The sequence below is a fragment of the Cherax quadricarinatus genome, chromosome 63 (assembly GCF_038502225.1).
Source record: "Cherax quadricarinatus isolate ZL_2023a chromosome 63, ASM3850222v1, whole genome shotgun sequence".
Taxonomy (NCBI): Eukaryota; Metazoa; Arthropoda; class Malacostraca; order Decapoda; family Parastacidae; genus Cherax; species Cherax quadricarinatus.
The window spans coordinates 14,519,173-14,545,555 of record NC_091354.1 but is presented as its reverse complement, the minus strand read 5'-3'; the positions used below and the strand labels follow the sequence as shown (position 1 = coordinate 14,545,555).

The 26,383-nt window shown below is 39.2% G+C and overlaps 1 protein-coding gene across 3 annotated transcripts in view; it reads left to right on the top strand.

Moving 5' to 3' along the window:
• The first annotated feature begins 5,154 nt into the window (after nt 1–5,154).
• HDAC3 (histone deacetylase 3) overlaps nt 5,155–26,383 on the top strand; it is a 55,429-nt gene continuing 34,200 nt past the window's right edge. Inside the window, exons 1-5 of one of the 3 annotated variants that reach the window (XM_070098644.1) lie at nt 5,169–5,240; nt 11,788–11,823; nt 13,204–13,327; nt 16,806–16,907; nt 23,721–23,915. In XM_070098644.1, the coding sequence (XP_069954745.1) occupies nt 5,183–5,240; nt 11,788–11,823; nt 13,204–13,327; nt 16,806–16,907; nt 23,721–23,915 (515 nt within the window). In that variant the 5' untranslated portion in view covers nt 5,169–5,182. Of the gene's footprint in view, nt 5,241–9,415; nt 9,459–11,787; nt 11,824–13,203; nt 13,328–16,805; nt 16,908–23,720; nt 23,916–26,383 lie in introns of those variants that run through there. The other 2 variants (XM_070098645.1, XM_070098646.1) reach the window with 2 other exon arrangements.

Sequence of the window (26,383 nt, the reverse complement as noted above, 5' to 3'; positions counted from 1 at the left end):
AAACTTACGCTTAACACTGACAAAACCTACTATATTATGTTTGGTAGCAGAGTAGGAGATGCACAAATTAACATTAAGATTGACAACACTCTAATTACCAGAAATAATGAGGGCAAATTCCTAGGCTTATACCTTGACAACAACCTGAATTTCAGCACCCATATCCAGCATATAACCAAAAAAGTATCCAAAACGGTTGGGATCCTCTCCAAGATACGATACTACGTGCCGCAAAATGCCCTTCTCACACTATACCACTCACTTATTTATCCATACCTCACCTATGCTATTTGTGCTTGGGGATCAACTGCAGCAACTCACCTAAAGCCAATAATAACCCAACAAAAAGCTGCAGTAAGAATAATCACTAAATCCCATCCCTGGCAACACCCCCCCCCCACTCTTCATAGACCTAAACTTACTCCCAGTTCAGTACATCCACACTTACTACTGTGCAATCTACATCTACAGGGCCTTAAACTCTAATATCAACCTTGACCTAAAACGCTTTCTTGATAGTTGTGACAGAACCCACAGGCATAACACCAGACACAAACATCTTTACGACATTCCCCGTGTCCGACTAAACCTTTACAAAAATTCAATGTATGTCAAAGGCCCTAAAATCTGGAATACCCTACCTGAGAACTCTAAAACTGCAGACACATTCATCACCTTCAAAACTACCATTAGAAAACATCTTATCTCCCTGATACACCCCGTCAACTAACTACACGAATACCACCTGGTGGTTCACACTTACACTCACTCACTCATTTGACCATAAACAGAAATATTAATCTCAATCTTAAAATAATGAATCTTGTGATATTCCAATACTGAAACTATGTACTGTGCCAAAACAAATGCATTCACATTGCTAAACTCACAAACTAGTATTTAGTCACTTAGCCATAATACCAACTTACCTCATAATTTGTAATATTTTACAATTAAGAATAAAACTAAGTCTGCCCGAAATGAATAGCCATGCTAAGCGTTCTAGTGGTACACTCTGTAATCACAATTTTACTACATGTAAACCACACAATAACCAAATTTCTGTAAACTCAACATTGTAATCCTTATAGAGAATAAACTTTGAATTTGAATTTGAATTTGAATCATATCATATTCTTTGCAGTTGTGATCGTGACACTGTTGTGATCCTTGAAAGTGAGATCTCAGACATTACCACTCCCAGGTCCCTCACATTATTTTTTCGCTCTGTTGTTTGATCAGAGTTTGTAATATGCTCGGTTCTAGTTATTAACTCCTCCAGTTTTCCATAACGGAGTAGTTGGAATTTGACTTCATCGAACATCATATTTGTCGTTGCCCATTGGAAAACTTGGTTTATATCTTCTTGGAGGTTAAAGGTGTCCTCAACAGATGACAGTCTCATGCAGATCCTAGTATCGTCTGCAAAGGATGACATGGACTGTGGATTATATCTCTGTCTATGTCTGATGAGGATGAGGAACAGGATGGGAGCAAGTATTGTGCTTTGTGGAACAGAGCTTTTCACTATGGCAGCTTCCGATTTAACTCTGTTGACCACTGGCACTACTCTTTGTGTTTGATTGGTTAGAAAGTTGACGATCCATCTCCCCGCTTTGCCAATTATTCCTTTAGCACGTATTTTGTGCGCTATGATGCCATGATCCCACTTATCAAAGGCTTTTGCGAAGTCTGTGTATATTACATCTGCTTTCTGTTTTTTCCAGTGCATCCAAGACCATATCATAGTGATCCAGCAGTTGTGAGAGGCAGGAGCTACCTGTACTGAACCCAGATTCTGGGGACCCACAAACTGAAAAAAAAACAAGAATATTGTTCTAACTAAACCTCATGAAACACCACTGCATCCCACTGATACAGCTAACAAGATAAACAACTTCTTCTCAAACATAGGATCTAATCTCACCAGTAAAATCCCATGTACCACTCCCCATGCCAGGGACTACCTAGATGGGAATTTCCCAAATTCCTTCTATCTTGTACCAACTGAGCCCACGGCGTGCTACAGAGAGAGTATGCCCAGTAAGTACCAGCGTCTCAGAGTCGTCTGAAGCTAGCGTCTGAGTCTGCATAGTTATACTAGGGGATACATACCCTCTTGGATATAGGAATTTCTGAGGTGCAGGCAGGACACTAATAACGATTGAATATTGCAGGAATTAATGCTCCCGGTTGCACGGAAGTCACCGCGATCATAAAGTCACTTAAAAATAACTCTGGGAATCTGTCTCACATCCCACCATTATTGTACAAGCGAACGGCCCATGTCCTTTCACATGCTATTACATTACTTTTTAACAAGTCACTAGAAACTAGCACTTTCCCGACACTACTCAAGACAGCAAGGGTTACACCAATACATAAAGGTGGTGACCCTACAGACGTAAACAACTATAGGCCAATATCAAACTTACCATTGCTATCCAAAATCTTCGAGAAACTCGTGCACAGGAGACTATATTCATTTATAACGTCACAAAACATACTCAACCCCTGCCAATTTGGATTCAGAAAAAATAAAAGCACTAATGATGGAATTATAAAAACGCTAGACCTGCTTTACACAGCATTGGAAAATAAGGAATATCCGCAGGGAATTTTTATTGACCTAAGAAAAGCGTTTGACACAGTAGACCCATGCTCTTCCTCATTTACATCAATGATCTTCCAAACATATCCCAACACCTGAAACCCATTCTCTTTGCTGACGACACGACTTATGTCATCTCCCACCCTAATCTTGCCACTCTCAACACCATTGTTAACGAGGAGTTGCTCAAAATATCGACTTGGATGACAGCCAATAAACTTACACTTAACACTGGCAAAACCTACTATATTATGTTTGGTAGCAGAGCAGGTGTTGCGCAACTTAACATTAAGATTGACAACACTCTAATTGCCAGACATAATGAGGGCAAATTCCTTGGCCTATACCTCGACAACAACCTAAATTTCAGCACCCATATCCAACACATAACAAAAAAAAGTATCCAAAACGGTGGGGATCCTCTCCAAGATACGATACTACGTACCGCAAACTGCCCCTCACACTATACCATTCACTTATATATCCATACCTCACCTATGCTATCTGTGCTTGGGGTTCAACTGCAGCAACACACCTATAGCCAATAATAACCCAACAAAAAGCCGCAGTAAGAATAATCACTAAATACCATCCCTGGCAACACACCCCCTTACTCTTCATAGATCTAAACTTACTCCCTGTTCAGAACATCCACACTTACTACCGTGCAATCTATATCAACAGGACCTTAAATTTCAATATTAACCTTGACCTAAAACGCTTTCTTGATAGTTGTGATAGGATCCACAGGCATAACACCAGACACAAACATCTCTATGACATTCCCCGTGTTCGACTAAACCTTTACAAAAATTCAGTGTATTTCAAAGGACCTAAAATCTGGAACACCCTACCTGAAAACTCTAGAACTGCAGACACATTCATCACTTTCAAAACTACAGTTAGAAAACATCTTATCTCCCTGATTCACCTCGACAACTAACTACATGATAACCACCTGGTGGTTCAAAATTACACTCACTCACCCATTGACTATAAACCCAGAAATACTAATCTTAATCTTAAAATAATAAATCCTAACTAGTCATAAGTTTGCCTGTGACAGTCAAATATAGACACCTTGTATTGTGCCAAAACAAAAGCATTCACATGCTAAACTCACAAATTATGATGTAGTCACTTAGCCTTAATACTATAATCTATAAGGATTTAATGCTAAGAATTAATCTAAGTCTGCTCGAAATGCCTAGCCATGCTAGGTGTCCTAGTGGCTCCCTCTGTAATTAGTATTTTATAACATGTAAACCACAAAATACCCAAAACCTTTAAACCCCACATTGTAACCATTATAGAGAATAAACTTGAATTGAATTGAATGTTACCTAGGGCTGTGCAGTTTTTGGGACATAAATCTGTCCTAGTGTTTGCTGACGTGTCTTTTGTCAAGTGTCCAGTAGCTCTAAGCGTCCCGTAGCTCGATCGCTAGCGCACTCAGCTCACACACTGAGGTCCGGAGATCGAATCCCCGGTACGGCTGGAAAACATTAGGATGTGTTTCCTTAAGACACCTGTTGTCCATGTTCACCCATAAGTATAAAATAGGTACCTGGGTGTTAGTCGATTGGTATGAGTCGCATCCTGGGATAAAATTGACTTAATTTGCCCGAAATGTTCTGCATAACAAGCGGTTTACTATATAGTAATATGCCATTGACATCATGTACTTGTAGAAATAAAGATATTATTGTATTATTATTAAAACTTCGCTAGTGATGCCAAGACAGATCGAGACGTTCACAAATAACTAAGATAAGATAAGATAAGATAAGATTTCGTTCGGATTTTTAACCCCGGAGGGTTAGCCACCCAGGATAACCCAAGAAAGTCAGTGCGTCATCGAGGACTGTCTAACTTATTTCCATTGGGGTCCTTAATCTTGTCCCCCAGGATGCGACCCACACCAGTCGACTAACACCCAGGTACCTATTTGCTGCTAGGTGAACAGGACAATAGGTGTAAGGAAACGTGTCGAAATGTTTCCACCCGCCGGGAATCGAACCCGGGCCCTCCGTGTGTGAAGCGTGTGTGTGCGCTTGAGAGGGGAACCTTATGAGGACATTTCATTCCATCCTGGATTACGACGAACCGAAACGTCGTCAAAAAATTCCTGTCCTAAGTATGGGTCTTTGGTGAATTCTTACAATCCCGGTATTGTGACTTTGCGTTAATACCGTATTCGCTATATTTTACCTTACTCCCAAAGTGTATGGTCTTCATTGCAAATAAATCATATGCTACTGTACAACTATGAAATAATTACTATCCTACTGTACAACTATGATATACTCCTTAGTATTTAGCATACATACAGAGGTACAAAAAAATACAGGTAAGAGCAGCATGCCAAAGCCACTTATATTGTAAGCCAATAATGTTAAGTTGGCCCATAATGCCTAGGCATAATAGAGGCTTTCTTTGCATTGCAACCCATTACTGTAAATATAAAATCTCAATGTACTGTTTGCAAAGACATAAAATAAATTAATAAATAAATAAATAAATGGCGTTGGGAAGCGCTTGAAGTTTGTCATTTGTCACATATAAACAAACATGGGAGGGAAGACAGTCGCATATTTTTATGATCCGGACGTCGGGAATTTCCATTATGGTCAGGCTTATTTTATTGAAGTGTATTAATTAGCCGAGTATAGGTTCATAAGATACACCAGTTGTGGGAAACTTATCCTCTTTAACCACCAGGAAGCTTCTTCACGAACTCTGGTAGTCCCGGGTAGCTTTGAGGAATGAGACTTTTGTAACATTTGGGAATCTTTAATTAGGAAACGTTTTGCTAGCCAGTGGCTTCTTCAGTCCAATAAAGAGAAGAACGGTGGAAAATGAGGAATAGTTTGAGGTAATCAAACTCCTGCTCCGCTGTTCTCAGTATTGGACTGAAGACAGCACTGGCTGGCGAAACGTTTCCTCAATAAAAATTTTCAAATGTTGCACAAGTGTCTCAATCTTCGTTTTTCTAAACCATTTACATCACACCAAGTAGCTTTCCCATCAGGATGTATATTCACAGAGAAGTGTATTTCTCTGCATATACATGTATATGCTGCGAGTTTACTTAAGTATCTATTGAGGATTACAGTATGTATTCTTGTCTGGTAGCGGAAATGTTATGTGCTGCCATAATGACAATAGTGTAATCGATAGGCTTTAAACTCCATTCACTAGTAATTTCCTATACCCTCTTCAGGTATACTCCGGGTAATACCTTGGGGGTGTTCCGTAGCTCAATTGCTAGCGCACTCAGCTCACACACTGAGGTCAGGGGATCGATCCCTTGGTACAGCTGGAGAGGTGTTAGTGTTGCAGTTTTATAACTGTAGTGTGAGCGTGCCTCTGGCGAGAGTGATGGAGTGAATGATGATGAAAGTTTTTCTTTATCAGTCCACCCTGCCTTGGTGGGAAATGGCCGATGTATTAATAAAAAAAAATAAATGTTTCCGTAAGACACCTGCTATTCCTGTTCACCCATCAGTAAAATGGGTACCTGGGTGTTAGTCGACTGGTGTGGGTCGCATCCTGGGACACAGTTGACTTAATTTGCCAAAATGCTCTGCATAACAAGGGGCTTTCTATGTAGTAATATGTCACTGATGTTAGCTAGGCCTGTAAACCTTGTACGTGTACTTATAGAAATAAAGATAATATTATTATATTGTTAATGTCAAATTTTATACACCAAGAGCACAAGAATAATGAAACACTGAAGTACGTCTACTAGCCCATGCTTGGCAGGTTCATCTCGCATCCACCCACACCCACTCATGTACTTGTCCACCTTATATTTCAAGTTACCCAAAGTTCTTGCTTCATTGATGTTACCTGGGAGTTTGTTCCACTTGTATACAACTCTGTTACTAAAGCATTACTTCCCTATATTCTTTTTAAATCTAAATTTCTCCAGCTCTAATTTATACTACTAGTCCTGTCTTGCTGAGATATTTTCAATATGCTATGTATATCCCCTTTTTATATTATTGTTTTTCATTTGTACACTTCACTCATTACTCCCCAAATTCTATACCTTTCCATAGAGTACAATTTCAATGCTTTCATCCCATTTTTGTAGGAAGGATTACTAATACACAGAATCAACTAAATCATCCTTCTCTGTATATTTTCAAGTGCATTTATGCCTATCCTGGAGACCAGAACTGTGCAGCATAATCTAAATGAGGTCTAACCAAGGATATATAAAAAGTTGAAATATAACCTTAGGACTTCTGTTATTTATACTTACTGATATGAAGCCAAGAATTCTATTAGCTTTATTGTGAACACTTACGAACTATTGTCTTGGCTGTAAATTTCTGCTTACCAGAACTCCTAGATCTTTTTTGCATTTACTGTGACAAAGATCTACATTATTTAGCTTAAAAGTGAAGAGAAATAGACTTTCTTCGAATTTTTAATCTAATACCCCTACTTTATCTCCCCTCCTAGCTGATGGTTCTACCTTTGACACAGACTCCCTTTTTGACTTTTTCACAGTAACAGATTTATTAACACATACAGTGGACCCCCGCATAGCGAACTTAATCCGTGCAAGAGGGCTGGTCGTTATGCGAAATGTTCGCTATGCGAATTAATTTTCCCCATAAGAAATAATGGAAATAAAATTAATCCGTGCAAGACACCCAAAAGTATGAAAAAAAATTTTTTTTACCACAAAAAAATGTTAATTTTAGTACACACAAACTGAAAAAGGCATGCACAATTACATGACACTTACTTTTATTGAAGATCTGGTGATGATTGATGGGATGGGAGGAGGGGAGAGAGAGTGTTAGTGTTTAGAAGGGGAATCCCCTTCCATTAGGACTTGAGGTAGCAAGTCCTTTTCCGGGGTTACTTCCCTTCTTCTTTTAATGCCACTAGGACCAGCTTCAGAGTCACTGGACCTCTGTCGCACAACAAATCTGTCCATAGAGCTCTGTACCTCCCGTTCCTTTACGATTTGTCTAAAATGGGCCATAACATTGTCATTGAAATAGTCACCAGCACGGCTTGCAACAGCTGTGTCAGGGTGATTTTCATCCATAAAGGTTTGCAGTTCAACCCACTGTGCACACATTTCCTTAATTTTTGAAGTAGGCACAATGGATTCCACAACTGGCATAGGCTTCTCAGGGTTAGCCCCAAACCCTTCAAAATCTTTCTTAATTTCCATACTAATTCTCACCCTTTTTACCACAGGGTTGGCACTAGAAGCTTTCTTGGGGCCCATGGTCACTTATTTTCCAGAAACAGCACCGAAAACACTGTAATAATACGAAATATTCCGAGTGTATGCTTGAATGTTACCGCGGAGGCTGGCTGGTAAACAATGGGACGGGCGGCACATGTGAGGCTGGCTGAGGCCGCACATTGGACGCGTCTCGGACGAAGGTCGCTGAGCGGGTTTTTGTCCACTATGCGGGGCAAAATTTTAGCGAACAAAGCGTTCGCTATGCGGATTGTTCGCTATGCAAGGCGTTCGCTATGCGGGGGTCCACTGTACTTTGATTATATGTACTTCCTTTATCACTCCTTACTGCCCATACAAATTCTCCCTCCATTATACTTTTCACCCTTGCTAGTTTCAGATCAAGCATAATACATAGTTCACACACCCTACCCTGCAGCACTCTATGACCCTGGTGGGTTTAATTCTTAGTTTTGATTATAATAATAATAATGAAATTCTTAATCATGGAGGGTTAGTAATGCTGGTTAATCCAAGATAACCAAGCAATGTGACTTCCATTTTGGTCCTTTGGCCTCCCTTTGTATACCACACACTGCCACAACATTCAGCTGACTCACAGAAAAAGAAGGCTTTATTCGAAATAGTAACTCCAGAAGAGCGGTAATCCAGGATAAACCAAGAAAGCCAAGCATTCTGTCTTATTTCTGCCTGTTCAGGATGTGACCCAATACAATTAGCTCCTAGATATCAATTTAGTGTCAGGTGAACTTATTGACTTTTCAAATCACTAATGCTAGTAAGTTATCCAACTGGAAGGTTCGATGACTTGTTAAAATAGTATAGCCAAATATGACCATGAGATTTCCGACGAAGTGTAGGTTTAGGTTAGGTTAGGTGAGTGCTTTCTGATAGTTTCACTATATTTACACATTAGGAAACTTTCTGCATGTAGAAAAACATGGAAGACCTTTCCTGAAATTGTCTGATTTCTTTAATAATCAGTTTATTACAGAAAAAGACTGCATATGTTAGGTAGCTAGCCAAAGAAATCTTTTCAACATTACCAAGAACATCTTAGTATTTAACTACAATGCCATATCCTGTTAGTTACTAAATACAGTGGACCCCCGGTTAACGATATTTTTTCACTCCAGAAGTATGTTCAGGTGCCAGTACTGACCAAATTTGTTCCCATAAGGAATATTGTGAAGTAGATTAGTCCATTTCAGACCCCCAAACATACACGTACAAACGCACTTACATAAATACACTTACATAATTGGTCGCATTTGGAGGTAATCGTTATGCGGGGGTCCACTGTACAGTGCAATCCAAACTTTCATTATTCCTACAGAAACCTGGCTAAAACATGATCTAATTGGTATTTATAACTTATCTGGGTTCACAACCATACAACTGTAGACCTGATGAAAAGTGTGGTGGAACTGTGATCTACTACACTGAGATGAAATAAATTAACTCAGCATGTACCAGAAATAAACTTAGGGAATGTATATTTTCACAATTGACAATAAAAAAACTGGACCCAATCACAGTAGGAGCTATCTGCAGGTCATCACATATCATGGCTGGTTCTCATGAAGAAACTGGAGCACACTTCAATAAGTGAGCCTCTACCCTTCAAACTGAACTGTTTGCCATACTCCTTGCAATCATATGCATCCATGTATCTAAAGTTGACACTTTAATTGTAACTGATTTTTTAACATCCATAAATACTTTCAAATCCTTAATTAAGTATCAGTTGTGGCAGAAGCCAGACACAGGTAGGGTAGGATTGTAAACATTGGAGTTGGTGTGCACCTTTTGTAGATTCCATTTCACATTGGTCTTCAGATGCATGATAGAACTGGTGAATTAGGTAAGTTATATGCCTTCAAAGAGGGAGTAGATTATAATCTTGGGCTGTTACTTATCAGTTTGAGAACAATAATACAAAAAGAACTTCAGCTGAATTTTACTGACTTAAGACTGAGGGAGAGTGACATCAGTCAGCCCATTAATTATCATTCTGTCATGCAGGAGGAGCCACATGTTTATGGTGCATCCAGCAAAATAAGCAGTCTTGGATGTCACTACCACCTGGCTCCTGCTGGGTTACTAGTATCTTTGGCAGGTTAAATCACCACCACTAAATGTAGACCTAATGAAATGTAAACTTTGCCAGATGGACAAATGTCATACCTTGCATCATAAAGGAGGAGACCAGAGTTGAATAACTATAGGGCAATATCCAACTTAAACCCTCTCTCAAAAATCTTCGAAAAATTAGTTCATAAACGAATCTACTCCTACCTCATCTCCCAAAACATACTTAACCCCTGCCAATTTGGATTCAGGCCTAATAAAAATACTAATGATGTTTTTATACACATGCTAGAACATATATACACTGTAATAAAGAAAAAAGAAGTCCCACTGGGGATCTTCATTGACTTATGTAAAGCTTTTGATACAGTTGACCATGACTTGCTCCACATAAAATTATCACACTATGGTATAAGAGGGCACTCCCTCAACTACCTCAAGTCATACCTCAGCAACAGAAGCCAGTACGTGTACACAAATGGGGCAAACTCTTCCGCACAACCAATTACAGTTGGTGTCCCACAGGGAAGTGTCCTTGGCCCTCTTCTCTTTCTCCTATACATAAATGACCTACCAAATGCTTCGCAATTACTCAAACCCACACTATTTGCAGATGACACTACATACGTCTTCTCTCACCCGAGTCCAGTCATGCTAGCCAATACTGTAAATACCGAATTACAGAAAATATCTACCTGGATGAGGACTAACAAACTTACACTAAACAATGACAAAACCTACTTCATTCAGTTTGGTAACAGAGCTACAGATGTCCCTCTTAACATAATGATAAACGGATCATCTATCACAAAGCTAACAGAGGGAAAATTCTTAGGAATCCACCTTGATAATAGACTCAAATTTCATACACATATACAAAAAATTTCTAAGAAAATTTCCAAGACCGTAGGCATACTATCAAAGATATGGTACTATGTTCCACAGTCAGCCCTCCTGGCCCTATATCACTCTCTTCTTTACCCTTATCTCACCTATGGAATTTGTGCATGGGGCTCAACAACAATTAACCATCTCAGACCACTAATTACCCAACAAAAGGCTGCAGTCAGAATGATAACAAATTCCCACTACAGACAGCACACTCCACCAATATTCAAAACACTAAACCTACTCACCATACAAAACATCCATACTTATTACTGCGCCTATTACATACATAGAACACTTAACTCTGATATTAACCCTCCCCTCAAACATCTCCTTGCCAACCTCAACAGAACACATGACCATAACACAAGGCACAGATCACTCTTTGATGTTCCTCGTGTCCATCTCACGCTATGCAAAAACTCAATGCACATAAAAGGCCCTAAAATCTGGAATTCATTACCTGTAAATATAAAAGAAACGCTACCTGTTTATAAATTCAAGTCTCTTCTCAAAGATCACTTACTCACCCAAAACCAAATAAATACTGAATAACTGAACCTTATAAATTGTATATCTCAAATGTTTCTCATAATTATATCACATAAATGTTAAACCTAAGACCCAATCTAACTTTCTTATTTTTTTAAATACACTACCTAACAGAATACTCCATTCTACTGAATGTACAGCAATGCATGCAACCATATGACCTGTCTTTGTAATACTCATTTGTGCTTTATTGTTATCTGTTTACAATAATGTTTTATCACTGATTACATCATTGCTTAGTTAATCTTAAGTTAATTTTAAGCATGCCCGTAATGCTGTGCATACAAGTGGCTTTGGCATGCTGCTCTTACCTGTATTTTTTTGTACCTCTGTATGTTCAAATTATTAAATAAATAAATAAATAAATAAATTATGTAGTGGAATACAATAAAATTATTGAATTCAGAGACAACTCACTTAGAAATGTTCAAGAAATGTCAAGGTATTTTATCCACAGTGGATATTGCAAACCATTCTGTGTGTGTGTGTGTGTGTGAACTCACCAAATTTTACTCAACTAATTTTGGTTGCATGGGTGGAGTCATAGCTCCTGGCCCTGCCTCTTCACTGATTGCTGCTAGGTCCACTCTCTCCCTGCTTTATCATACCTCTTAAAGCTGTGTTTGGATCCTGCCTCCACTACATCACTCTTCAGACTAATCCATTTCCTGACAACTTGATGACTGAAGAAATACTTCCTAACATCCCTGTGATTCATCTGAGTTTTAACTTCTAATTATGACCCCTTGTTGCTGTGTACCATCTCTGAAAAATCCTGTTTCTATTCACCTTGTCAATTCCTCTCAGTATTTTATATGTTGTTATCATGTCCTCCCTATCCTTCCTGTCCTCCAGTATTGTCAAGTCAGTATTTTTTTTTTTTTTTTTTTTTGTGTGTGTGTGTGTGTGTGTGTGTTTGGTGGCCCAGTCCCTGGACCCATTGAGTGCCTCTATAATTTTTTGACTACCACCCACAGGATGGATATGGGATGCATAATAAAAATATTAAAGTAACTTATAGCTAACTATGGTGATAATCTTAAGTTGCTAATTATGAACATTAAATTAAATAAACATAGCTTAATAATTGCTGGGAACTTCAACATCAACCTTTTTCAATCAGAAACAGTGCAACTAGGTACATAGCACTTTCTTTCATACCATATAAATCAGCAACAGTTCCATGGTCTATTCATAGCAGTTCTGGTGAATCCATAGCCCTTCTCTGTTGAACCTACAGTTGTCTAGAGAATCCTTAGCAATAGCCCTTCTCTGTTGAACCTACAGTTGTCTAGAGAATCCTTAGCAATTCTCTAGTGAACCAGCAGTTCTCTGGTGAGCCTGCAGCAATTCCCTGGTGAACCTTTAGCAGTTTACGTATGAACCACTAGCAGTTTTTTAGTGAATTGGGCATGCAATAGCAGTTGGCAGAAATTTTTTTTACACCTAAAGAAAAAGGTGTTCTGCAGTACATACAGTACACTAAGTGAAATCATGAGTAAACTAAAATATTTATTTCAGTACTGAATATTGTAAATTTCATAACTTTATATGGTTTTTGACAGCTACCTGCTATGAGCCTCAGGGTTTTTAAGAGTTTCGTGTTGAACCAGGATATATTTTTTCTTAGTTATTATTACATATACTGTACTGTATAATGAATATTTTGTCTGATACATGTATATTGTGGTTGAGCTGTAGAAACTTAGTTTTATGCCTAAATATACGAGGGTTAAGACGATAAAGAATTTTGAAAAGTATGAAAGTATGAATGATATGCCTGTAAATCACTTTGAGTATTTAATTACTTTCTTTTCAACAGGTCCTGGACATCCTATGAAGCCACACCGCCTTTCTATCACTCATAGTCTTGTCCTTCATTATGGCTTATATAAAAAGTTACAGATATACAGACCATATCGGGCAAACTTTCATGACATGACCAGGTAAATTAGTTATTAGGTGTATATAATTATGGGATTAGGTCAGGGGTTTCAAATAGAGTTAGAGCTAAAGAAGGAGTAGCAACAATGTTGAAGGATAAGCTATGGCAGGAAAAGAGGGACTACAAATGTATTAATTCAAGGATTATGTGTAGTAAAATAAAGATTGGATGTGAAAAGTGGGTTATATAAGTGTGTATGCACCTGGAGAAGAGAGAAGTGTAGAGGAGAGAGAGAGATTTTGGGAAATGTTGAGTGAATGCATGGGGAGTTTTGAATCAAGTGTGAGAGTAATGGTGGTTGGGGATTTCAATGCTAAAGTGGGTAAAAATGTTATGGAGGGAGTAGTAGGTAAATTTGGGGTGCCAGGGGTAAATGTAAATGGGGAGCCTTTAATCGAGCTATGTGTAGAAAGAAATTTGGTAATAAGTAATACATATTTTATGAAAAGAGGATAAATAAATATACAAGGTATGATGTAGCACGTAATGAAAGTAGTTTATTAGATTATGTATTGGTGGATAAAAGGTTGATGGGTAGGCTTCAGGATGTACATGTTTATAGAGGGGCAACTGATATATCGGATCATTATTTAGTTGTAGCTACAGTTAGAGTAAGAGGTAGATGGGAAAAGAGGAAGGTGGCAACAACAAGTAAGAGGGAGGTGAAAGTGTATAAACTAAGAGAGGAGGAAGTTCGGGTGAGATATAAGCCACTATTGGCAGAAAGGTGGGCTAGTGCAAAGATGAGTAGTGGGGGGGTTGAAGAGGGTTGGAATAGTTTTAAAAATGCAGTATTAGAATGTGGGGCAGAAGTTTGTGGTTATAGGAGGGTGGGGGCAGGAGGAAAGAGGAGTGATTGGTGGAATGAAGTAAAGGGTGTGATAAAAGAGAAAAAGGTAGCTTATGAGAGGTTTTTACAAAGCAGAAGTGTTATAAGAAGAGCAGAGTACATGGAGAGTAAAAGAAAGGTGAAGAGAGTGGTGAGAGAGTGCAAAAGGAGAGCAGATGATAGAGTGGGAGAGGCACTGTCAAGAAATTTTAATGAAAATAAGAAAAAATTTTGGAGTGAGTTAAGCAAGTTAAGAAAGCCTAGAGAAAGTATGGATTTGTCAGTTAAAAACAGAGTAGGGGAGTTAGTAGATGGGGAGAGGGAGGTATTAGGTAGATGACGAGAATATTTTGAGGAACTTTTAAATGTTGAGGAAGAAAGGGAGGCGGTAATTTCATGCACTGGCCAGGGAGGTATACCATCTTTTAGGAGTGAAGAAGAGCAGAATGTAAGTGTGGTGGAGGTACATGAGGCATTACGTAGAATGAAAGGGGGTAAAACAGCTGGAACTGATGGGATCATGACAAATGTTAAAAGCAGGGGGGGATATAGTGTTGGAGTGGTTGGTACTTTTGTTTAATAAATGTATGAAAGAGGGGAAGGTACCTAGGGATTGGCAGAGAGCATGTATAGTTCCTTTATATAAAGGGAAAGGGGACAAAAGAGATTGTAAAAATTATAGAGGAATAAGTTCATTGAGTATATCAGGAAAAGTATATTGTAGGGTTATAATTGAAAGAATTAGAGGTAAGACAGAATGTAGGATTGCGGATGAGCAGGGAGGCTTCAGAGTGGGTAGGGGATGTGTAGATCAAGTGTTTACATTGAAGCATATATGTGAACAGTATTTAGATAAAGGTAGGAAAGTTTTTATTGCATTTATGGATTTAGAAAAGGCATATGATAGAGTGGATAAAGGAGCAATGTGGCAGATGTTGCAAGTATATGGAATAGGTGGTAAGTTACTAAATGCTGTTAAGAGTTTTTATGAGGATAGTGAGGCTCAGGTTAGGGTGTGTAGAAGATAGGGAGAATACTTCTCGGTAAAAGTAGGCCTTAGACAAGGATGTGTAATGTCACCATGGTTGTTTAATATATTTATAGATGGGGTTGCAAAAGAAGTAAATGCTAGGGTGTTCGGGAAAGGGGTGGGATTAAATTATGGGGAATCAAATTCAAAATGGGAATTGACACAGTTACTTTTTGCTGATGATACTGTGCTTAGGGGAGATTCTAAAGAAAAATTGCAAAGGTTAGTGGATGAGTTTGGGAATGTGTGTAAAGGTGGAAAGTTGAAAGTGAACATAGAAAAGAGTAAGGTGATGAGGGTATCAAATGATTTAGATAAAGAAAAATTGGATATCAAATTGGGGAGGAGGAGTATGGAAGAAGTGAATGTTTTCAGATACTTGGGAGTTGACGTGTCGGCGGATGGATTTATGAAGGATGAGGTTAATCATAGAATTGATGAGGGAAAAAAGGTGAGTGGTGCGTTGAGGTATATGTGGAGTCAAAAAACGTTATCTATGGAGGCAAAGAAGGGAATGTATGAAAGTATAGTAGTACCAACACTCTTATATGAATGTGAAGCTTGGGTGGTAAATGCAGCAGCGAGGAGACGGTTGGAGGCAGTGGAGATGTCCTGTCTAAGGGCAATGTGTGGTGTAAATATTATGCAGAAAATTCGGAGTGTGGAAATTAGGAGAAGGTGTGGAGTTAATAAAAGCATTAGTCAGAGGGCAGAAGAGGGGTTGTTGAGGTGGTTTGGTCATTTAGAGAGAATGGATCAAAGTAGAATGACATGGAAAGCATATAAATCTATAGGGGAAGGAAGGAGGGGTAGGGGTCGTCCTCGAAAGGGTTGGAGAGAGGGTGTAAAGGTTTTGTGGGCAAGGGGCTTGGATTTCCAGCAAGCGTGCATGAGCATGTTAGATAGGAGTGAATGGAGACGAATGATACTTGGGACCTGATGATCTGTTGGAGTGTGAGCAGGGTAATATTTAGTGAAGGGATTCAGGGAAACCGGTTATTTTCATATAGTCGAACTTGAGTCCTGGAAATGGGAAGTACAATGCCTGCACTTTAAAGGAGGGGTTTGGGAAATTGGCAGTTTGGAGGGATATGTTGTGTATCTTTATATGTGTATGCTTCTAAACTGTGTATTCTGAGCACCTCTGCAAAAACAGTGATAATGTGTGAGTGTGGTGAAAGTGTTGAATGATGATGAAAGTATTTTCTTTTTGGGGATTTTCTTTCTTTTTTGGGTCACCCTGCCTCGGTGGGAGACGGCCGACTTGTTGAAAAAAAAAAAAAATTATGAATTCAGATAATTTAGTGTAATGTTTTGAGATATGGTATATTCTTGGAAAATACCATAAGCTTGTCTGGATTGCATTGCAACAGGGTGAACTTTTATTATTATTATTTGCAGTGGGCTGTGTCAAATTTAATTATGTCTAGTACCAAAGCTTTCATATTGGCATTTTGACAGTCAAGTAAGTGTTCACTTGATTTTTTTTTTCATAATGCACTTAACAGTTATAATGAATATATAATAAAGAGTGAAGATAATGATGTGTAAGGAATGTGATTTTTTTTGTATCGAGATTGCAGTAAATAGAGTTGATACTTAATCTTATTTCTGTTCCAGATTTCATTCTGAAGAGTACATAGACTTTCTTATGCGAGTTTCTCCACAGAATGTACAAAACTTCACAAAAAATTTAGGACAGTTTAATATGGCTGATGACTGGTATGTCTTATATGTATTCTACATATTATCAAATTTTGTTGTTGAATGTGTATTATTCCATTTAGTTATGGTCCATTTTTCTAGCAACTTGACTGATCAGAATAATTTTATTGCATTATTTTGGTAATTTTTTCAGCTTTATAGTGCATAGAAGCTATTAACGAAATGTAATCGTATTTAATGCATTGTAATTACAATTCAATTTTATGAAATTAACGAGAGCACTTACTACTGCACTACACTTTTTTTTCAGGTAGTTCGTCTGGTTTTCGTACCCCGAACGCCAGCGGTGAGAGTCGCGCCTCTCACCACTGGATTACAGTTTCTATATTTTTTTCTAGTAGTTCATCTGGGATTCGAACCCAGGCCCCCAGTGGTGAGAGTCACGCCTCTCACCACTGTTATCACTGATCATATGTTTTAAGGAGAGCTTTCTGAGATTCACTAATGCTCCATTTTTGAAAGTTACCCATAAATTTTACTGAAGCTTTCCTGTTTTTATGCAGTATTACTACAAAAAACTATTCTGATCTTGGTGATAGTTTTGTAGTTTTAGTTAGAGTATATTAAAGGGCTTTTAAAGGTCCTGTACATTTAAGCAACTTGACCAATTAGTTTGGCCAAAATGATTTGAATACTAGTAGCTTTCTTTTCTGCCTAACAGTGTTTTATTACATGTAAACTACATTATCCTTGCACAACATTAAAAGAAATAAAAAATTTTCATTTGGATTTTAAGCATGAAGCAAACACGATTCCTACAGCTCACCCTTGGTTTTCTGTAATGTATTGAAGTTGTCCTGTTAAACTTTAGTATTGCAAGGTGATAAAATCTCATATCACCTAAATCTTTGGAAATAAATGGTGTAAAATACCGACACAATGGAAATATAAACACATATGCAGTATAATGTGATCCTTTATTGACAACGTTTTGCCCACACAGTGGGCTTTTTCAAGTCACAAACAGATCTACCTGGGTGGAAGGTACACGAGTATTTATAGTCAGGTTCAGAATGCTGGGTCAGGTGGAGAATGCTGCATCTGATGATCTACCGAGTGTGGTTATAGAGTCTAAAATTTTGGGTAGCTTGGAAGGGAGATTGGATAAGTTTGTGAGCAGACCTTCTGCAGTGTTCCTCCATTCCTATGTTCTTATGTGGGATAGTGATGAAGAAGTTTCTTGGCAAGTGGTTCAGCTATGTTATAGAAGCCATTGTTCTGGTTGAAGTTGTCGGATATAGAGATAAGCGATGACTCCAGGATTCTTCGGTATTGAGTGTTGTCTTCTCTGGCGATAAGTCTTGAGTTTCTGTAGTTTATTAAATGGTTGTGTGAATTATGGTGTTGTACACAGGCATTTCTTGTATCGTCAGACCTGCTTGCATATTGGTGTTTTGAAATACGTGTTTGGAGGTCTCTTGATGTTTCGCCCATGTATAATTTGCTGCAGTCATTACAAAGGATTATGTATACCCCTGCAGAGGATGGAAGCTTGTCCTGTCTATTACTGGTAATGTCCTTGACGGTCGTGGTTGTGGAGGTAGATACTTGGAATGAGGTATTGGAAAAGATGTTGGAAACGTGTTTGGCAATGGTGTTGGTGGGGAGGACTATGTATCTCTTCTCGGCAGTGACTTCTCTGGGTGTGTTGAAGATGTTTAATGCCCTTCGTCTGCAGTCTCTGACGAAGTGATGAGGATAGTGAAGTTTGGAAAATACTTGTTCAATTATAGTGCATTCTTCCTCAAGGAACTCATTGCTGCAGATTCTGAGTGCGCGCAGGAAAAAGCCTATAATTACACCACGTTTAGTTTTGGAGTCGTGGTGAGAGTAGAAGTGGAGAAGATCGTTTTGGTTGGTGGGTTTTCGATAGACTTTAAAACGAAGTTCATGGTCAGCTTTGCAGAGAGTTCTTCTCTGCAAAGCTGACCATGGACTCAAAGTAGCAAAAATGTTCGATTTTTGCCAATGTTCAAGAGTAAACAAATGACATCATCGTCTAATACATGTCCAGTTGGCTGATTGGACATGTATGGGTTGACATTATTTATACAATTATTACACTAATGCAGTAGTCTGCATAACAGTAAATCTTCTATTTTTTGTGTGAATAAAAATTCAAAATGGAAAGCAGGCGTAATATAAAAGTGGCCTGGAGATGTAACTAATGAACAGAGAAAATGTTATTTTAGTGCCACGAATGTCTGCATTGTTTATTCTGGCCCCTATTTTGAAATTGGCATCTCATGAAATTTGTGCGAAATTGGCCAATTACCGATTTCTAACTACTTGATTGGGTAGTTGAAATAGGTAAATGGGCAAATAGGTAAATGGGCAGTTTCTTGTGCTCAGTCGACAAAATAGTGTAGAAGGAATACTGGTGAAATAGCTATGAGTTTAGTAGACTGGAACAAGGGAATGGGCCAAAAATAGGGCATAAAGTGGGTGAAATCGCAGATGCATAAATATCACAGTTGGGCTAAGTATATTCTAGCCTAACCATTCTATAATCTGGCATAATCTCTAATCCAGCACCCTACAGATCCCAATGATGCCGGATTAGTGATGGTCAACCTGTACAGTGGACCCTGGTTATCAGCCGTAATCCATTCCAGAAGGTCGGCCTAAAACTGAAATGGCCGAAAACTGAAATAATATTTCCCATAAGCATTAATGTAAATCCAGTTAATCCGTTTCAGACACCCAAAAATTTATTTTTATTTTATTATCACACTGGCCGATTCCCACCAAGGCAGGGTGGCCCGAAAAAGAAAAACTTTCACCATCATTCACTCCATCACTGTCTTGCCAGAAGGGTGCTTTACACTACAGTTTTTAAACTGCAACATTAACACCCCTCCTTCAGAGTGCAGGCACTGTACTTCCCATCTCCAGGACTCAAGTCCGGCCTGCCGGTTTCCCTGAATCCCTTCATAAATGTTACTTTGCTCACACTCCAACAGCACGTCAAGTATTGAAGATTGAGACACTTATGCAGCATATGGGAATCTTTATTCAGGAAACGTTTCGCCACACAGTGGCTTCATCAGTCCAATACAAAGAGGAAGGCGTAAGGAGAGGAGGAGTATGAGGTAATCAGTCCCTCAGCCTGGAGTCGATGTGTTCAGTCCATCAATCTTGTAGAATGTACAGCATAGGGCCGTAGACGTGGCTTATATACTGTAGTGAGGTGACTTGAAGCAGACGGAGGCGGGATCATAGTGGTACCATCCACTAGTCGAAGTAGGTCTTTGTCCAAAGGTTGAACAAGCGTTGAAGAATTCTTTGTAAGAAGATCCCATGATGCTGCAGTGTCTGACAGTTGTGATGAATGGTTTGAAAAACCGACAAGTTAAAGATTGAGACACTTATGCAGCATATGGGAATCTTTATTCAGGAAACGTTTCGCCACACAGTGGCTTCATCAGTCCAATACAAAGAGGAAGGCGTAAGGAGAGGAGGAGTATGAGGTAATCAGTCCCTCAGCCTGGAGTCGATGTGTTCAGTCCATCAATCTTGTAGAATGTACAGCATAGGGCCGTAGACGTGGCTTATATACTGTAGTGAGGTGACTTGAAGCAGACGGAGGCGGGATCATAGTGGTACCATCCACTAGTCGAAGTAGGTCTTTGTCCAAAGGTTGAACAAGCGTTGAAGAATTCTTTGTAAGAAGATCCCATGATGCTGCAGTGTCTGACAGTTGTGATGAATGGTTTGAAAAACCGACAAGTTGAAGATTGAGACACTTATGCAGCATATGGGAATCTTTATTCAGGAAACGTTTCGCCACACAGTGGCTTCATCAGTCCAATACAAAGAGGAAGGCGTAAGGAGAGGAGGAGTATGAGGTAATCAGTCCCTCAGCCTGGAGTCGATGTGTTCAGTCCATCAATCTTGTAGAATGTACAGCATAGGGCCGTAGACGTGGCTTATATACTGTAGTGAGGTGACTTCAAACCATTCATCACAACTGTCAGACACTGCAGCATCATGGGATCTTCTTACAAAGAATTCTTCAACGCTTGTTCAACCTTTGGACAAAGACCTACTTCGACTAGTGGATGGTACCACTATGATCCCGCCTCCGTCTGCTTCAAGTCACCTCACTACAGTATATAAGCCACGTCTACGGCCCTATGCTGTACATTCTACAAGATTGATGGACTGAACACATCGACTCCAGGCTGAGGGACTGATTACCTCATACTACTCCTCTCCTTACGCCTTCCTCTTTGTATTGGACTGATGAAGCCACTGTGTGGCGAAACGTTTCCTGAATAAAGATTCCCATATGCTGCATAAGTGTCTCAATCTTCAACTTGTCGGTTTTTCAAACCATTCATCACAACTGTCAGACACTGCAGCATCATGGGATCTTATTACAAAGAATTCTTCAACGCTTGTTCAACCTTTGGACAAAGACCTACTTCGACTAGTGGATGGTACCACTATGATCCCGCCTCCGTCTGCTTCAAGTCACCTCACTACAGTATATAAGCCACGTCTACGGCCCTATGCTGTACATTCTACAAGATTGATGGACTGAACACATCGACTCCAGGCTGAGGGACTGATTACCTCATACTCCTCCTCTCCTTACGCCTTCCTCTTTGTATTGGACTGATGAAGCCACTGTGTGGCGAAACGTTTCCTGAATAAAGATTCCCATATGCTGCATAAGTGTCTCAATCTTCAACTTGTCGGTTTTTCAAACCATTCATCACGTCAAGTATTAAAAACCATTTGTCTACATTCACTCCTATCAAACACGCTCACGCATGCCTGCTGGAAGTCCAAGCCCCTCGCACACAAAACCTCCTTTACCCCCTCCCTCCAACCTTTCCTAGGCCGACCCCTACCCCGCCTTCCTTCCACTACAGACTGATACACTCTCGAAGTCATTCTGTTTCGCTCCATTCTCTCTACATGTCCGAACCACCTCAACAACCCTTCCTCAGCCCTCTGGACAACAGTTTTGGTAATCCCACACCTCCTCCTAACTTCCACACTACGAATTCTCTGTATTATATTCACACCACACATTGCCCTCAGACATGACATCTCCACTGCCTCCAGCCTTCTCCTCACTGCAACATTCATCACCCACGCTTCACACCCATATAAGAGCGTTGGTAAAACTATACTCTCATACATTCCCCTCTTTGCCTCCAAGGACAAAGTTCTTTGTCTCCACAGACTCCTAAGTGCACCACTCACTCTTTTTCCCTCATCAATTCTATGATTCACCTCATCTTTCATAGACCCATCCGCTGACACGTCCACTCCCAAATATCTGAATACGTTCACCTCCTCCATACTCTCTCCCTCCAATCTGATATTCAATCTTTCATCACCTAATCTTTTTGTTATCCTCATAACCTTACTCTTTCCTGTATTCACCTTTAATTTTCTTCTTTTGCACACCCTACCAAATTCATCCACCAATCTCTGCAACTTCTCTTCAAAATGCTTTTTTTTTAAAGATTAACTATAGTTTTACATACACAAAACAATGAGAACCAATTAAAATGACTAATGAAATGGATAAATGAATATTTAAATTACTTTTACCTTTATTGAAGAGCCTTGTTGGTGTATGCAATATGGCGAGGAGCGAAGAGGGATGCGAGTTTATTGTTTGGAGACGGGACAAAATGCTTAAATATGATGCTATTATCAACTCTATGGCTTATTTATCTATCACAATTCATCTAATATGACATAATGAGCAATATTAATAACATAGAAACATGATACTCTAGAATGAATAACATTTGTCATTACGTATGTGAGGAGTGGTGGTGTTGGGTTTATAAGGGCCATTGGCAGTATAAGCCGTACATATAGTGGTGGTGGTGGCGGCAGCAGAGGCCACCACCACTATTCACACTGAAATGATGTACATAATTTATAAATAAGAAATATTTACGCTTACCTTGGAGGAGATGCTGGCATTGGTTTAGGATGGTGGAAGATACGCAGGGCGGTGTATATTGTCAGTGGCCCTATATACCTCCAACAACATTGGAGGAGTCAGTTTCGTGTCGTACTTTTTCGGTAGCTTAATTGCTTAACTTACTTGCTACACTGTTAATGCTACACTTTATCACTGGCTGGTGCTATAGCCTTTACCGACTCCTGCTGCTTAGTATCGTCCATATTGTAGAATCACTGAATCACTGAAGAAGGCACATTCTTCCCTCTCTCTTCCTCCTTCACTTTCATACTTTGCTATGGGTGGATGCGTCCAATATGGCCGATCTCCAAAATAACGGCTGATAGCGGGGATAGAATTTCGGCCAAAAAAGTGGCCAATATCAGGAACAGCCGATAACCGAGGGTCCACTGTATGACTTTATTGGAATTAGTGTCATCATCATTGCTTGTCAGCATTACACCTTCAGTTTGCACCACTAGTTCTGTAGGATTTTTTATTATTAAAATTAAAAAAAAAAAAACATATTTCTGAGCCACTTCTTAACTCTCCTCCCTCCTTTTCCATTTTCTTTGGATGTGAGAGCATCTACTGTGTATCCTTGCTTCCTGTAGAATTTTCATTTTGTTAAAGTTTTGTATTTTTTTGAAGGGAAAGATGTGCATAAATAATTCATTAATATAATGACACCATAATAACATTTTAGAGTCTTTTTTTTCAGGAACTTGAAGCTATTATATATGGCTTAAACATGCACAATATTTAGGCAAAAAATTGCTTTTCTGGAGAAATTACATGGTGGCTACCCTGTCATAGCCACTTTTATTTTTTTTACCAAGTTTACCCTGAAATATTTGTATTTTGGTTTGTTACAGCCCTGTGTTTGACGGACTCTATGATTTTTGCTCTATGTACACTGGGGCGTCATTGGAAGGCGCTGTAAAACTAAACCATAATTGCTGTGATATTGCCATCAACTGGTCTGGAGGTTTACATCACGCCAAGAAATTTGAAGCCTCAGGTTTCTGCTACGTTAATGACATTGTAATAGCTATCTTAGAAATGTTAAAGTAAGTTTTAGGTTTAAATTTTTTTACATAATTTGATTAAAGAACAATAAAAAAAATTTAAACATGGTAAACTAAAGTGATTTGGTAGTGAGTTTCTTCAGGAAATATGTATATGTAAAACCATACAAAATGTAAAGCAATTACTACCTAGGAATAATAAAAAATTATTAATCGTTTATTAATTAAAAAGCAAAGGGTGAAATGTGTAAGTATGTTATTAATTAAATGCTGTAAAAATTAGTGATTATTCTGGCAAAAACATTGTGACATTAAAAAATAGTAGCAAAATTGGAAAATATAGAAGAAGCTAATGTAAACTTTACAGTTCAGTAAAATAAGTTTACAGTGGTGAACTGAAAATAAAGTGAAATTACAGTACATGTATTTATAATATTTCTAATAGAAGGCATGACACTGCTGTTGTAATATTTTATATAAACTCTGATGAGCGGTATCTGCTTATGACGGTTTGACCGAGGACACTGAACCACCCTCTGATGAAAATAGTGAATTGGAATCTTATTAACCCTTTGACTGTCGCGGCCGTATATATATGTCTTACGAGCTACCGTGTTTGACGTATATATATTCATAAATTCTAGTTAAGGAAGCCTAGAGAACAAATGGATTTGTCAGTTAGAAATAGGAGAGGAGAATTATTAAATGGAGAGTTAGAGGTATTGGGAAGATGGAGGGAATATTTTGAGGAATTGTTAAATGTTGTTGAAGATAGGGAAGCTGTGATTTCGTGTATAGGGCAAGGAGGAATAACATCTTGTAGGAGTGAGGAAGAGCCAGTTGTGAGTGTGGGGGAAGTTCGTGAGGCAGTAGGTAAAATGAAAGGGGGTAAGGCAGCCGGGATTGATGGGATAAAGATAGAAATGTTAAAAGCAGGTGGGAATATAGTTTTGGAGTGGTTGGTGCAATTATTTAATAAATGTATGGAAGAGGGTAAGGTACCTAGGGATTGGCAGAGAGCATGCATAGTTCCTTTGTATAAAGGCAAAGGGGACAAAAGAGAGTGCAAAAATTATAGGGGGATAAGTCTGTTGAGTATACCTGGTAAAGTGTATGGTAGAGTTATTATTAAAAGAATTAAGAGTAAGACGGAGAATAGGATAGCAGATGAACAAGGAGGCTTTAGGAAAGGTAGGGGGTGTGTGGACCAGGTGTTTACAGTGAAACATATAAGTGAACAGTATTTAGATAAGGCTAAAGAGGTCTTTGTGGCATTTATGGATTTGGAAAAGGCGTATGACAGGGTGGATAGGGGGGCAATGTGGCAGATGTTGCAGGTGTATGGTATAGGAGGTAGGTTACTGAAAGCAGTGAAGTGTTTTTACGAGGATAGTGAGGCTCAAGTTAGAGTATGTAGGAAAGAGGGAAATTATTTCCCAGTAAAAGTAGGCCTTAGACAAGGATGTGTGATGTCACCGTGGTTGTTTAATATATTTATAGATGGGGTTGTAAGAGAAGTAAATGTGAGGGTCTTGGCAAGAGGCGTGGAGTTAAAAGATAAAGAATCACACATAAAGTGGGGGTTGTCACAGTTGCTCTTTGCTGATGACACTGTGCTCTTGGGAGATTCTGAAGAGAAGTTGCAGAGATTGGTGGATGAATTTGGTAGGGTATGCAAAAGAAGAAAATTAAAAGTGAATACTGGAAAGAGTATGGTTATGAGGATAACAAAAAGATTAGGTGATGAAACATTGGATATCAGATTGGAAGGAGAGAGTATGGAGGAGGTGAATGTATTCAGATATTTGGGAGTGGACGTGTCAGCGGATGGGTCTATGAAAGATGAGATTAATCATAGAATTGATGAGGGGAAAAGGGTGAGTGGTGCACTTAGGAGTCTGTGGAGACAAAGAACTTTGTCCTTGGAGGCAAAGAGGGGAATGTATGAGAGTATAGTTTTACCAACGCTCTTATATGGGTGTGAAACATGGGCGATGAATGTTGCAGCGAGGAGAAGGCTGGAGGCAGTGGAGATGTCATGTCTGAGGGCAATGTGTGGTGTGAATATAATGCAGAGAATTCGTAGTTTGGAAGTTAGGAGGAGGTGCGGGATTACCAAAACTGTTGTCCAGAGGGCTGAGGAAGGGTTGTTGAGGTGGTTCGGACATGTAGAGAGAATGGAGCGAAACAGAATGACTTCAAGAGTGTATCAGTCTGTAGTGGAAGGAAGGCGGGGTTGGAGGGAGGGGGTAAAGGAGGTTTTGTGTGCGAGGGGCTTGGACTTCCAGCAGGCATGCGTGAGTGTGTTTGATAGGAGTGAATGGAGACAAATGGTTTTTAATACTTGACGTGCTGTTGGAGTGTGAGCAAAGTAACATTTATAAAGGGGTTCAGGGAAACCGGCAGGCCGGACTTGAGTCCTGGAGATGGGAAGTACAGTGCCTGCACTCTGAAGGAGGGGTGTTAATGTAGCAGTTTAAAAACTGTAGTGTAAAGCACCCTTCTGGCAA